The sequence below is a fragment of the Cyprinodon tularosa genome, unplaced genomic scaffold, assembly GCF_016077235.1.
Source record: "Cyprinodon tularosa strain WSP-4 unplaced genomic scaffold, ASM1607723v1 ctg371, whole genome shotgun sequence".
Lineage (NCBI taxonomy): Eukaryota > Metazoa > Chordata > Actinopteri > Cyprinodontiformes > Cyprinodontidae > Cyprinodon > Cyprinodon tularosa.
In genome coordinates this window covers 385,112-401,136 of record NW_024039087.1, presented here as the reverse complement: position 1 = coordinate 401,136, position 16,025 = coordinate 385,112, and the positions used below count along the sequence as shown (strand labels likewise).

Here is a 16,025-nt window from a genome sequence, read left to right as displayed (position 1 = left end):
TATATATATATATATATATATATATATATATATTAGCACTTAAAATAAAATAAAAGGTGACTGCATACAGTTTCAAATGATAATGTACAGACTAATGGGAGGTGTTTTGTATCTGATTAATTTTTATCTGACTCAGTCACAAAAACACCTCACAAATATAGATTTTTCATGTTTACAAGTAACTGAAAGGTTCCCTTCTCCACTGAACACAGGGAAAAAAAACTAGATATAAGTAGCAAAGCAAGCCTTTTAATAATGAGTTTAATGAAAACATGAGCTTCTGAATTTATGAGCCCCAGTAGAGCCTGCATGTCAGTATGAAGTGTGGTGGGACACAATATAATAATCTTATTTACCCTCTACAATTATTTTTAGTTCACAAAGAGCTAAAACTTACACAGAGCTAAATGCTAATAAGTTTGCCAAAACTAGAGCATAAAAAAATTCTTCTGGTCCCCTTAAAGCTCCCTTACAGCATGTTTCCATCAGGACGTTTGTTGTCTTGGGGCACTAAAGTATAGTTTTACAAAATCACAGCTTACCATGGAGTAATCTGCATACATTCTGCCCCTTCATCCACCTTTATGCTTAGCAGCAGCTGTGAGTATGTGTGTTTGCAGGAAGTGGCGGTGCAGAGAAAGCTCACTGAGGGGTAGGGTGGCGTGCAGCTCAGCGCTCAGGAAGGGAGGGGCAGAGGAGCATAATCAGTGCCTGCAGCCACATTTTGGCCAATGTTGATTAAAGACATGCTAGAATCAGCCAGATAAATCGGCCCGCCCATTAATTTGTCGGGCTTTACTCCATACTTAGTGACTTTACCAGAACAACTCTTGTAGTCAGGGAAATGACAGTCCTTCCATCTGATAGAAGTCATACTTAGATAGTGTGGAAAAACTCTGAAATCCACTCTCTTCTTATCTGATTGTCATGTTGCTCAGCTCTGACACCACTCATAAGGACCTTGCACAATGAAACACACTCAACATTTCATGATACAAGAGAAGAGTTGAAGTTAAACCTTCGCAATAAGAAGTCAGAAACCAGAGGAACATCACAGTTAGTGTAGACCAATAGTCAATAGTGAATGAAAAGGGTACACATAGAAGACAGACTTTGTCCTTAATGCAACACCCTGGGAATTATTATTGACATCAGCTTTTACATTTTCATATTGTTCTTGTATACAATGTTAAACTTCATAGAAGTGCTTCACACATCCTAATCAAACTATTATTGGAACTTTGAAAGGGTCTGATAAATGCAAGCAGCTGACCCCATCTCACTTTTTCTCAGTTATTAATTTAACTAGGTAAATGTAATTATATTCAAGGACAACCCGTACTTAACAGTGCTTCAAAACTTGAGTTGAAAACAAAATTTTAGTTTTTTTATTGAAAAAAGAATTTCAGAATCTGAGGGCCTTGTCTAATTTAGCTTCATGTCTGTATATCTTTTCTTTTAACATTTTTTTAATATCAGCATCTTTAATCTTTAATAAATCAAACAGCAGTTGGGACGCTAACCTGTCAGATGTGAAACAGTTCTATTATTTATACATGGTTAAAGGTCTCATATTATACTACATTTAAATTGAAAAATATATCAATGAGCTCTCCAGAGGACGTTTTTACTATTTGAGCAGGACTCCTCTCCGATTAGTCCGACAGCATGTACCAATATCCTCCTCATTTAACTTATGAACCAGCTGTCTTTACTTTCCACGCCCCTGCCCTCCTGAAGGCCATGCAGCCACACCCTGCAACCATGATAGTCACAGTTCAGCTAGAAGAGTTGTATTATACCAAAGACAAAGGCTGTCAGTTTTTCACTGTTTGTGTTCCAGAAGTACTCAGCTCATGATTTATTACATCTTTGCTCAGGTAACTTCTGCTAGGCTATGCTAAACCTTCACATGTTAAATACTCGTTCCGCCTGCATAAAGTCTTGCGGTACACCTTCTGTTCTCTTCCTTATACAGAGCGGGGACTTTGTATAACATGGGTACGAAATTGAAGCATGAAGGAACAAAAAAACAAGGTATAAGTACAACATAGGGGTAGGCATTGGTGAAAGGACAAGCAGACGTCAAGCCATTCAATGTATGTTCTCTGTCCTGGAATGTGTGCAATTTCTGTTGTTCATGGAGCCGAGGATTTATTTATAGATCTAAATTGTTTGAGCAATGTTTCAGGACATCTGAATTTAAAGGTTTTGGAATGTTGCAACATCACGGGTATATTTATAACCTCAATATAAAACATCAAACTTAATTTCATGCACTGGTTTGAAGTTAGATTTAAAGATTTTAAATGTTACTTCCGGCAGTATAAGAACCCCTCATAAGAAGAGGTGATGTAATAGATTTTTTTTTAGGCATGTCTCTCCTCTTTTTTAAAGCTTAGATAGGAGCAGTTTACCTATTTTCACATAATGTACTTTTTCCAGCTTTTATGAGACGCTTCATTTATAACAAAAACTCTTTCACAAAAACTACTGGTCTATGAATAAGCATAGAGAGAGGCAACTTTCTCCATATTGTACCTCAGTTAAATTTGTACAAAGTAACACCCACACAGATGATTTTTGCTCAGCTTTGCATATCAAGTTGCATATGACTGTCCTTAATAGCTTTGTTATTTATGCTGATGCAAAATCTCTTCTTTTGTCTTGTTTCTGCCATTCCCTCGCAGTTGATCTAGTTTATTATTTATTAAACATACAATATGCAGTACATTCCCTCCCCCACATAAGAGGCTTTGGCTTTTGAATATCCTTTACCAGGTCTGGGATTTAGTTTGTGTTTTGTGGCTCCCTCTGATCGGTAAAGGTTTTGCTCTAAGTGTTCACCACTGTGTCTGGTTCTCTCAGCTTCTGAGCAGGTTTAAAAAGACTTTGCAGCCAGTTAGTCTCATCTCAACCTACACATTCGCAGCTTCTTTATTCTTTTGAATTGGTCCTCACTGCTACTACGACTTGCAACTGCGATACATAGTGAATTGTACTATCAGAAAACAGTATTTAAACTGCAACAAACATGATCTTAGCTGCCCTTAAGGTGTACTTTAGAAAGCTACTGATGCTGCTGCCTCGAGGAAAAATAAAAATGATGCAGCATCTCAGAGGTTGGATGACCTTTTCATGTCTCTTCTTCACATGGACTTTTCTGTTTTCATGTCAGCTGACATCCTTTTCACATTTTCCTCCTAGAAATAAAAAACACCAGAGACTGACTCAGCCCTTGTGTTTGAGGATAGTGAGGATGTAGACCTCCTTAATGACCTGTCTGTCTGAGAGCTAAGAATGTGCTCGGTTAAAGGAGCAGAAGTGTTAAAGGAGAAACAAGAAAAGAAACAAAGGCAGGAGGGTTGGGAACTCCCTATGCTCTCTCTGGCAATTTAGGTGGAGGGGTTCAGCTGCCTGGTTGGAGTGATGAGTCCCTGTGGTCCAACTTAAAGTCTGTTCACCATTGGGCTGCCGGTCTGAAGCTTATTCGTGTTTTATTATTACATTACATGCATCCTTTGTCACAACCTCACACTCTCATGCACACTCAATATCCTATTAGGAGGACGCTGCTCTTATCTCCTGAGAGACTTCAGCTAAATCCATTACTTCCCTCCTCCTAAATCATCTTTTCTTCTCTCCCCTTCATTTTTCCTTCTATCTTCTTTTTCTTTTCAAGCACATTAGGTGTTAAAATACTTTTTCATCAAACCCACATTAACCTGTGGAGAAAGACAAACATAAAGATTCATGGGGCATGTCTGTGTGCTGACAGTGATTTGGGGAGGTCGTCCATTTCCGGGACTTTCTCACTGTTTCTCGGTTTCCCCTCCCCCCAACCGATCAGCTAATCCAATTTGTTTGAGTAAAGCACAGCTCCTTTGTCAACAAATTTCATTAAGCAACATTAGCGGGGATATCAAAGAGGTGGCAGGGAGGAAATGATGGATTTAAAAATGAGATCGTTAGAAATGAGAGCCCTTGCTGGATAACGCTCATACATGAGCCTCATGCACAGTCATGGTTTCACACTTACAAATCTCCTCGTCATCATCATGCAAACAGAATTTACATAACTCATTTCATTTTTCATTATTCCTTTCGGAAGGTTCTTGTAATTGGATTTTTTTTCCTCCAACAAGTCCAAACAATTGCTATCCCTTCACTTACCTGAAATAAGATTTGTACTGCTAAATTACATTCAGAAGTGCTCAATCTTTTCCCTTCTTTCTTTGCATTTGGGTTGTACTGCAATAAATTATAAAATGTCACTTGGCATCTCGGCGTCTGCTTCTACATGGCTGACAAATGGACACATCTGTTCGTCCAAGATAAATTGCTTTTCCTGATTTAGCAAATATTCTTGTTAATCGGTGCAAATCAAAAACTTCAATATTTAAGTTTTCCCTGTCTTGTTGTCAAATATATTGAGTAGCTATGAACATTTCTGCCCTGCAAATGAGCTCTCTAGAATTCATTGGATTTGTTTCTAGCAGAATTTGATTCTATTTGGAATATTTTAAAGATTTTTTTCTTTCCACAATTTTCTTAAAATTTAAATGTTCTCTTCACAGAGTGATGGGGAGGAACACTAGTGGATGATTAAATCTATGTTCTAGAATACTAAAATTTCTTTCAAATTGTTTATTTAATTTCACTGGCTAGCTGTATATAGAGATTTTTTTTTCAATTTATTGAGAGATTAATATAAGCAAATAAAACTAGGAGAATTTCAACCAGGTTTTCATTAGCGTTGCAGAAGACGTTTACAATTGTGTCATGGGTACAAATAGCATATTCATCTTCTGTGAATGATTCTTCTTACTGGTTCTTGGATTTTCTTTTCCATGATAGAATGGTTAAAGAAAATTACAACACACAGGGCCTGATCTTTAATTGGTTTGCGTTTATTACAACCATGCAAAGCTGTTCTTTATACAAAGTGCAAAGTGATTTGCTTGTGTATCTTCATTGATATGCAGAATATATTCTAATGACCCATTCACATACTGGCCACCTGTCCAATGTGCACTCCAACTTTCCCCTATAGACTGCTGGAGATAGGCACGGCAATCTGTGACTCTGGTGAACAAGCAAAAGAAGAAAGATCAATATTTAACTAGTTCAATATTACAATTTGGGGGGGTTTTGAAAATAAAAAAACAACAAAAAAACACTTATTTTCCTTTTAAACAAACAATACACACACTAATAGCCCTTAGGTATTATCTCAATTAATTATATCTTTGTTTAACTTGGGTTTATGGTGAGGAAAATAATTTCCTGGTATTCAGGCTTTTTCTCTGCATATAAAAAGCCTAGACCATCTGGTTAGCTGACATCTGGTGAGGCCTGCTGACTGTAAGTGCAGCAGGGAGTAAGGGTGAGTCTTCTCTCATGTGAAAACAACACAGGGTAAACTGAAAGTCCTAACCATAGACCGGGACCTTTTCATTGAGGACCTGTGAAGGTGAAAAATGTAAATTCATGTGATTAAAATGTTTCTTAATCTGTGTAGACTTTTTAAAATCTGCGATAATCACTGAAAGTCCCCGGCAAGTAAAAACAGGTATGATATTAAGCCTTCTGCACTTACATTGTCTCACTATTTTGATTATTTTTAATTTACTTCCCCAGATGAGGTCAGATGTTTATAACAGCTGATGATTAACTGATGCCTTGACATCAACATTTACTTTAACATGTATTTTGTTGTGTTGTCGTTCCAGTGTAAGTTGGAATTTCAGAGCTGCATGTCTGGAAAGACGATCTCGGTTAGATGTGATGGACAGTGTCCCTGCATGCCTGGTCAGGAGTTCAGCAAAGCACCACATCATTCAGAGAAGGCTGGTAAGTCCACAGCATTAGCATCATACTTTCTTCTAGCTAGAAACATAAGTAGGTCAATTAAGCTGTTTCATATCTGTCTTCCTTTGTGGCTGCATGTGATTTAATGGGTGCTTTGAACATGTAGAGGATTCAGGATGTTGTGGTAAATTGGGGTAAAAAAACAAAGGGATGACTGAAGAAGATGTATATATTTTTTTAAGTCACTTTAAAGACCCAGAACCCTCAACAGTGACTCTCTCCACACCCACTGAAGTCCTTTTACTGGTTCCTTTTCAGACTCATTGGTAATTCTCTGTGTTTTCAATTTTTCCTCCTCTGTCATCTTTCCCCCCTACTTGTGTTATTTTCCTCCACTCCCATCTCCTCCACGACCCCCACCCCCATTATATGACAGCTGCAGGAATTGGTGATGGAGTGAGTGTGTGTGTCTTATTGTTTGTCATGAAAATGGGATTTCGGCAGATGGATGGAGGGATTGTGGTGGAGAAATACAATCTAAAAGAAAGTAGCACGGAAAAGGATGGATTGTTATTTTTACAGGCTTCCTTTATCTCAAGCAGAGGTGGGGAGGTGGTGTTAGTGAATTTGTTGTGAACATCCGTTTGTCCCTTTATCTGTCAGTCTTTCCTAGTCTTCCCTCACAGATCTATTCCAATCAGCCCCAGATTATGGGGTATTTATAAGGGTGCCAAGGTTCATTAGGCACATTTTAATGCAAACTAAAACTGCCCTGCAATTAATGGCAGTGTTGATTTTGTCTCTCTTGCTCACATAACAGTTTAAGCCTAAATGATGGAGAACTGAGATTGATGCAGTTACAGAAAAGCGTTTTCCCTACTTGACTTCTGTCACATTAATACCTTCCTGTCTTTGCTCAGATTAAACTATAATTAACTCTTTAGTTTGCTGAGCGCATGGCTCTGGGAATAAACAGTGTTCTAAGGCTTTTATCAGGAGTCAGAAAGTCTATAAATCTTAACCAGTGATTAGACCTCTTTCGTATTGCTGTAGTCTTTTATTATTCCCGATTTTTTCCATCATTTTTCCATTTTTTACTAGCTCTTTCTGCACTTCTCAGAACAACTCGTCCTTAAAGTGTCCAACAGTCAGCAGGTTAGAAGGTTTCTACATTTGGGGGTGGCAGAGATTTTTCAGTTTCACTTTAGATCAACAAGGCAAGATGGTAAACAGATGGGAATAGCAGTAAGTGAAGAAAAAAAATGCCTGTGATATTACATTCCCATGGAAACAGTTAAACGATTGTTGCAGTGTGATATGCGAAATCAACCCTCTGGGCTTACTGATAGTCACAGGTTCAAGCTGGATTTGAACATTTACAGCAAAGCTGCAAATAACCTACCTGCACTTTTAGGTTCATAAACCATGCTTTAAAAACCAAATGTCTTTCAGCTTTCAGTTCAGCGTTGTTTTACCTCCAAATATTAACGCCCTACAGAAATAACAGCATGATACAGGAATATATTAAAGTTAAGCTCCTAAAGTTAAGTGTTTTAGAACAACTGAAAGGTCACTGTAGGGTGTACACAGTGATCAGCTGAATTACTTTAAATAATAGCTCTGAAAACTGCTGCAAATTTAAAGTGGCTGCTGGAAAAATGTGTTAAGATGTGTTTGTTTCCTTTGTGAAGAGGGTGCTTCTTTCCTAATCTGTTTTCTACAACGGTTGCTGTGATATAAAGCAACCTCATTTTCACATCAATGCAAGTTACTTCAGTATAAACAGAGAGGTCTTCCATGATTACAGTATCCCTTATTTGCTATATTTGCCTATATATGCAGCAAACTTCAGTATTAAGTTATTTTATTTTTGATTAGTCAACACTTTTAAGTGTCCCTGTTGAAATAAGATGTGCTAATTACATATGCCTATAGTCTATAATAAATAGGGTTTTTTTGAGCTTTTACCCCAAAATGATAAATAAATGTTAAAAAAGAAGGAAAAAACTTCAAAATAAAAGGGAGGAAAAGATATCGAAGGGAACCTACATTGAATTAAATACATAAAAAAATACAAAGAATAATGCATTATCTTAAACAAGGCAGAAAAAAAGCTAAAGCAAAGCAGACAATCATAAAAACAAACCTGATACTATTGAGATTATTTGAATCAGCCCTTTTAAATAATATGGCAGTAAATTTCCTATTTTTCCGCAGCATATTTGTAAAGTATCTTTGCTAGAAAGTTTCAAACTTGCTCTGACCCCTCCTCAGACCTGCCCAAAGCACTTTAAGAGTTATTATGCTTCTAAATCTTACTTCAATGTTTACATCAAGATTTCTCATTCCTTTTTTTATGTGGTAAGGTCACTTTGCTCTTGAATTGTGTTTGATAGACGTGACAACATTTTAAGAAAACTTGCAATGCCATAAATTGCACTCAGCTCCAAAAGTGGAATGTACAGTAACTAATTATAAAATTAGCATTTAATTCTTATGCATTTTGTTATTTCCATCTCAAAAAAAAATATATGTTGCCCGAAAGCTAGTAAGGAATTAAAATAAATACAAATTATACTCTAAATATTCCTTTATATAACTGGTGCTTCTCTGAGTATCTCCCATATAATCACATAAAAACTTGATGAATTTGGAACAAGATGCAGAACAAAAGTTATAGTCAGACTGACTCCATTTATTTTACTTTCAACATTCATGACACCTGATCTTGCTTTGATGAGCTCAGTGTGAGAAAAAGCTGATAACAGGATGTGTGTCAAAGCTGAAAGTGAACTCAAACATATAAGAATAACTTACTTTTTGGTTTTAAAAAAACATGTTTTATTTTGTAGTTGGGTGCTCATAAAGTATATATATATGTATGTGTGTGTGTATATAAATATATATATATATATATATATATATATATATATATATATATATATATATATATATATATGTATATATATATATATATATATATATATATATATATATATATATATATATATATATATATATATGTGTGTGTGTGTATATGCATTGTTATAAATAAATTTCAATTTATTTCGATGGCTGAATAACACCCATAAAAAAATACAATATGCCCAAGAACATATTGTATTTTTATGTAACGTTTTATAAAACTGCAATGGAAAACTATCCATCAACAAATTTCAGCTTTTTTGTTGTTCATCTGTTTTAGCTCAAGCTTTGCTGTGCTTTTGGAAGAGTCTACTTTGTATTTTTCTTCTCAGTCAACCGTTTACTCATTATGCAGTTTACTGCACAAACAAATCATTCTCAGCATAAACAGTTCAACTATTTCCTCTTTGCAATGGACACATATGAGTAGTCTCTTAACCCAAGAAATGTGATTAATGTCAATTAAAACAACATATTTGTAAGTTAAATAATGTATGAATCATTTTTCTTTGAAATCTTCTGCAGCTGTTTTTTCTCTTTTCTCCAATAGTTGTCAACAAATGTTAGTGTGTTGTCAGTGTGGCACTGAGATGTAATTTGATCTGTCATCTCCCCTGCTGCAACCCTGCCATCACAGCCAACATCAACACCTTCACATGTATAACACTGACTCGAGTTGCCACACAGAGATTCAGCAGTGTGAAAATGTGCGTAGTCATGCATCTGTAACGTTTATAGGCATTTGGATTTTTAAAGTGCAGCTGCTTAAACTTGTGCCAGCCTCTCTGAGGAAAAGATATCAAAAGGGAAAAAAAACAAAAGCAGCTGTTAAAGCTTGAAAAGAAAAAAGAATCCACCAACTAAATTACATTTTTCCTGGCAGCACACACAAGTACAGTCTGTGCTCTCCGTTTTCAGCCTGTTCATGTTCTATCCCATACTAAAACTTGCCAATGATGTCGAGACTTTCTTAGAGAGCTGGTATATCAGTTTTTTTTACATCTTAATGAAACTTCTGTACTTGTTTTCTACTCTTAAAACACATATTTGAGAAATAGACAACAACGCAAGATTACTCTTTAGCCAATCCATTTATAGTTTAAAGCTCTGGTCCCTCTTCCTTATTTTGCAACAGTTTGGTTTGGTGCTTACAAAGTTAAAACACAAACAAACACAAACTGAATTTCCACCACTAAGCTTTATTCTTGCTAAGTAAATATATGACGACTGATATAAATATGAAAGTTCTATAAATAAAATACATTTTATCATTAGTACATATAGTCATTCAGTCAGTTTAATGAATATTATTGATGTTTGTTCCCTATGAGTCTGTTCCATGGTTATTAATCCATCATTATTGGTAGCTCTGCACATACATAGCAGGTTATACTGTAGAGGAGAATCTACGGAATAATAAATTAATAAATGTTTTTTTTCAAAATCACTGTGTTTTGGCACTACCTGATTATCAGGAAATACTAATTTAACAGTTTTTGTTTTCTGTAAAACAGTTATTGTTTTATAAATACATGCCTAATAAGATGTATTATTAAAGGTGTATATAAATGAGTGAATTAGTGAACTGGTGTTTTTAAATATTAAACAGAGCTCACACTTACAGAATAAACAAGCAAGTTCTTTATAATAACAAAAAAAAAAACAGCTTAAGTAAAAAATCTAGACTAGTAAAATTTACCTAGGCTAATAAATAGAAAGAAAAAATGTAAGGACAACTTGCTATTATTTTGTTATGATAAATTGCCAGATGCCATTAATGTCTGTTGGGGAATTAAGTGCTTTGATGGCAAAGTGGACAAGCTTTCTCCAAGGCGTAAAGTTTAAATATATCTGCCTGAATCTATGACTGAAGGGGAGGAGTGTGTGATCTAAATGTGAAAGATGATCTTAGTCACGACGCAACATAGCATTGCAGGTGATAGCAGTGTTAATGAGGAAAGGCCAACTGGGAGAAGGAAAATTATGTATTTTAGAACATTCAAATAATGTTTTGTAAAAATAGAAACCATAATAATAGAGCAAGCTGCACTCTATGATGTCACAATGTAGCAGAAACAAGAGGGGTGGATTGAAGCAGAGGGATCTGAGGCTGTGGATGGCTTAAGTTCTCTGCTGACGGCATTTATTGATGTCCATGATGTGATGATTAATGTAGAGTTTATTGACAATGGATACTTTTAAGGTATTACCCGTAAAACTTTTAAGGTATTAAAAAAATTCTACAGCCATTGTTGTCCTTAAAGAAGACATTGGTGCAATGACTAATAGTTGAGAGAAAGACTGGGTGCATTTGAACATAATAGAAATATCAATAATGAATACCGTAACAGTAACATAATATTATTAGTGGGAAGAAAAATATCTTTGCAGGTTGGCATACATTATCTAGTAAGATGTCAGACAATATTCATGCGAATATATATATATATATATATATATATATATATATATAGGAGGGGTTGATATAGAGAAAGTATATGAAACTAAATTTCTCGGGGTGATAATAAATGACAAGATTTGCTGGAAGTCTCATATTAAATACATCAGCACTAAAATATCTAAAAGCATCTCTGTAATAGCCAAAGTAAGATATTTTTTAGATTACAAATCACTCCATGCTCTGTTCTGTTCTTTGGTCTTACCTCATTTAATTTACTGTATAGAGGTATGGGGAAGCACATATAAAAGTTCACTAGAGCCACTGTTCATATTGCAAAAAAGAGCCATGAGAATAATTCATAAAGTTGGATATCGAGAACACACCAACACACTATTTATAATATCTAAAATCATGAAGCTTTATGATATGATAGAATTCCAAACAGCACAATTTCTATTTAAAGCTAGAAATAAGCTGTTACCAAGTCACTTGACAAATTTGTTTTATGAGAGAGAGGGGGGGTATGATTTAAGGGAGATAACTAATTTTAAGATTCAAAGATACAGAACTGCAAGGAAAAGATTTTGTATAACAAATAGTGGAGTGAGGCTATGGAACAGACTGAGCATGGATTTGAAGCAATGTCCAAACATCAACCAGTTTAAAAACAAATATAAACAAATGATTTTTACAAGATACAGGGAGGAGGGGGCTTGAGGGGGAATAGAACTTGCTCTGCCACTATGAATTAAAATCGATAAGAAGTCAAGAGAGATGAAATAATAATAAAAAAAAAAAAGTGTGAGAGAAAAGGGTTTTTGGTTTATGGATATGTATGGATATACGTGTACGTAGATAGAGATATGTGTATACTGTCTATAGTAATTGGGGTGTGTATGTATATGCATGTATGTGTTTGAGATACGGGTGTATGTGTAAGTATGCATGTGTGTATATATATGTATAGGTATCTATGAGTATGTGTATGTATATATATATATATACACTATATTGCCAAAAGTATTTGCTCACCTGCCTTGACTCACATATGAGCTTAAGTGACATCCCGTTCCTAATCCATAGGGTTCAATATGACGTCGGTCCACCCTTTGCAGCTAGAACAGCTTCAACTCTTCTGGGAAGGCTGTCCACAAGGTTTAGGAGTGTGTTTATGGGAATTTTTGACCATTCTTCCAGAAGCGCATTTGTGAGGTTGCACACTGATGTTGGACGAGAAGGCCTGGCTCTCAGTCTCCGCTCTAATTCATCCCAAAGGTGTTCTATCGGGTTGAGGTCAGGACTCTGTGCAGGCCAGTCAAGTTCATCCACACCAGACTCTGTCATCCATGTCTTTATGGACCTTGCTTTGTGCACTGGTGCACAGTCATGTTGGAAGAGGAAGGGGCCAGCTCCAAACTGTTCCCACAAAGTTGGGAGCATGGAATTGTCCAAAATGTCTTGGTATGCTGAAGCATTCAGAGTTCCTTTCACTGGAACTAAGGGGCCAAGCCCAGCTCCTGAAAAACAACCCCACACCATAATCCCCCCTCCACCAAACTTTACACTTGGCACAATGCAGTCAGACAAGTACCGTTCTCCTGGCAACCGCCAAACCCAGACCCGTCCATCAGATTGCCAGATGGAGAAGCGCGATTCGTCACTCCAGAGAACGCGTCTCCACTGCTCTAGAGTCCAGTGGCGGCGTGCTTTACACCACCGCATCCGACGCTTTGCATTGCACTTGGTGATGTACGGCTTGGATGCAGCTGCTCGACCATGGAAACCCATTCCATGAAGCTCTCTGCGCACTGTTCTTGAGCTAATCTGAAGGCCACATGAAGTTTGGAGGTCTGTAGTGATTGACTCTGCAGAAAGTTGGCGACCTCTTCGCACTATGCGCGTCAACATCCGCTGACCCCGCTCCGTCAGTTTACGTGGCCTACCACTTCGTGGCTGATTTGCTGTCGTTCCCAAACACTTCCATTTTCTTATAATACAGCTGACAGTTGACTGTGGAATATTTAGGAGCGAGGAAATTTCACGACTGGATTTGTTGCACAGGTGGCATCCTATCACAGTTCCACGCTGGAATTCACTGAGCTCCTGAGAGCGACCCATTCTTTCACAAATGTTTGTAAAAACAGTCTGCATGCCTAGGTGCTTGAATTTATACACCTGTGGCCATGGAAGTGATTGGAACACCTGATTCCAATAATTTGGATGGGTGAGCAAATACTTTTGGCAATATAGTGTATATGTATATATGTATGTGTGTGTGTGTCTGTATATATAGATATGTATGTATGCTTAAACATTGGTAGATGTTAATATAGAACAGGGGTAGGATTCAATAAGTTTTATTACTTCTTCCTACTCCTTTTCGAACATGATGGGATGTACATGTTTTTTTTTTCTTTTTCTTCTTTTTTTTGTTTTGTTTTGTATGACTTTATTAATTTACTTATATTTGCTTTTTATTAAGTGTTCGAAATAAATGATCAATAAAAAAAAAAAAAATATATATATATATATATATATATATATATATATATTAGTGCTGTCAATCGATTAAATTTTTTTAATCGCGATTAATCGCATCAATGCCTGAGTTAACTCGCGATTAATCGCATTTTAATCGCAATTTTGTTTATGATTGAAAATCATTTAAATACTCTCGATGACATACAAAAAATACATACAGGCTAGGTTTGTGCCAATGTTCTTTTTTTTAAATGAGAACAGGTCACAGACACTGATTTATGCCATAGAAACATATGGCAAGAAGATGGGGAGGCATGTAGCAAAAAATAACAAATATGTAGCCAAAAAAAAGGCCCTGAAAACAGGCTGATGTAAAAGACAGTCTTTACAGTTAATACAGTCTTTTGAACAAAGACAAGCATTTTACCCTACTTCTATAAAATGTAGTACAGTTAACATTAGATGTCAATTAACCAAGATAATAATGAACAATTTTCAATCAATACATCAAAATCAATAGACCAACATCACTAGATGGAGGTAGTCTATGCTCTAGAAAGTTACTTTTCAGCCTCTTAACAAAAATGAGAACACACACACACCCACCCACCCACACACAGACACACCCACCCACACACACACACACACGATACCGACCTGTGGCGTACACAGACAGCAAGAGTGCCGCAGCAGATTCCATTTCACCTCAGTAATCTGTTTTCTCAGCGTATTTCAGGTTGCTACTAGTTACCAGACACTCAACTTGTTTGTTGGTGGTGGGGCTTAAAGAAAAGACACTAGCGCTACCCAGTGTATGAGCGTCTTTTTTCCTTGAGGAGCTCCGCTCTCGAAGCCTATGGAAAATGCATAGACTGGGGGAAAATAGCCCCGCCTTTCCGCAGGCTGCAGCGGGATGTACTTGGAAAATTGTACCATAAAACCACATAGCGTTAATCTCACGTTAAAAAAATTATCGCCGCTAAAACGGCCTTGCGTTAACGCGATAATAACACGATAATTTTGACAGCACTAATATATATATCTATATATATATATATATATATATATATATATATATATATATATATATATATTTAATGTGAAAGGAAAAAAGACTCAAGAGTACAGCCTTGTGGTGCACCGATATATTGACGATAATGAAAAAAAGTTGTAAACTTGAAGCTAGCAGCCTGACGTCTGTCACTGAGAAAGTTATGTAGTAGATGAGATACTACAATACGAAGTATTGAGATTCTCTAGTTTGCTTGTTTTTTATTTTAAATCAAATTTTTTTACAACTGTTAAGTGTAAAAAAATACTTTTAGCAAGCTTTTGAAGTTACTCAAACAGTTAAGCCTCACAAGTACTGGAAAACAATTAAATGAAAAATATTGAAATTATGTTAGCCTAGATCATTTATCTTTGCCCTGAAACAAACTCTTAATGTGAACCTTCTGGTTAGCAGCAGGTTGAGATAAGCAGGTTTGAAGTGGTGGCCACTTTCAGTAGTGGGGCTTGGCTTAGCTTCTTCTCTGACTGTTACATGCGTGGTCGAGTTAGTTTCAAATGTCATCGTTTTCCTAGAGGGGTAAGGCAAACTGCCTCATCATTGGAGCCAACCTGGCACTTGAAAAAATGTCTTTGGATTTTTTATCTTAAGATTAGACTTTAGCAGCTAGTATCAGCAGGGGCACAAATTCCAGAAACACAAAAAGCAGACAGTACTTATTTTGGATCCAAATTGGATATTTTTTAAAATTCAAATAAATTCCAATTCATTTCAAAAATAATTTATTTATCCAAAAGGGAAATAAAATATAATAAAGGGAAATGAAATGAAACATACAACATCTGATTTTGCATGCAAGATAAATGCACATGTCCTCTCCAACACAGCCTGCGGAGAGCTGTAAGCAAAAGAGAAGAAACTCTGTTATGCACATAGTGCTGTAGCTCTATGTCATTACAGGGGGCCGTATTTGGAGCTCCTCTTCCCTGGAATAGTAAAACTGGGTGATGCTGTGTATTTTTTTTGTGATTCAGAGTCTCCCAGTCTCATTTGTACTCTTTGTGTAGTTAAATTCTTTCCCCCTGCTCCCCATGACTGTGCTCCATAAAATAACTTGACTCTCCTTGCAAAAATGGCAATAAAAGGTAAGCTCCACTTTACAAAGTCTGAATCACAATGGGGATCATTTTCTTAAGATAAAATTACTAACCAAATCAATACAGAGATGCCAATATTCCATATTACTGCAGCCCTCTGATAATATTCATAATGTGCAGTTTAAAGCATGAGTCAACATTTGATAGAAACTCCCTGGGTTAGATTTGCTTAAAGGATCATTTATGTTCTAATTATTACACAATATAATATTTTAAGCTTAAATCCCACACTCAAAGCAGA

At 36.2% G+C, this 16,025-nt stretch overlaps 1 protein-coding gene across 4 annotated transcripts in view; it reads left to right on the top strand.

Annotated features, from left to right (window-relative positions):
• Nucleotides 1-16,025, top strand: part of spock1 (SPARC (osteonectin), cwcv and kazal like domains proteoglycan 1) — a 197,459-nt gene that overhangs the window by 161,376 nt on the left and 20,058 nt on the right. For all 4 annotated transcript variants that reach the window (XM_038296537.1, XM_038296535.1, XM_038296536.1 and 1 more), the window contains one exon: nucleotides 5,733-5,853. In XM_038296537.1, coding sequence (XP_038152465.1) covers nucleotides 5,733-5,853 — 121 coding nt within the window. The remainder of the gene's footprint in view (nucleotides 1-5,732; nucleotides 5,854-16,025) is intronic.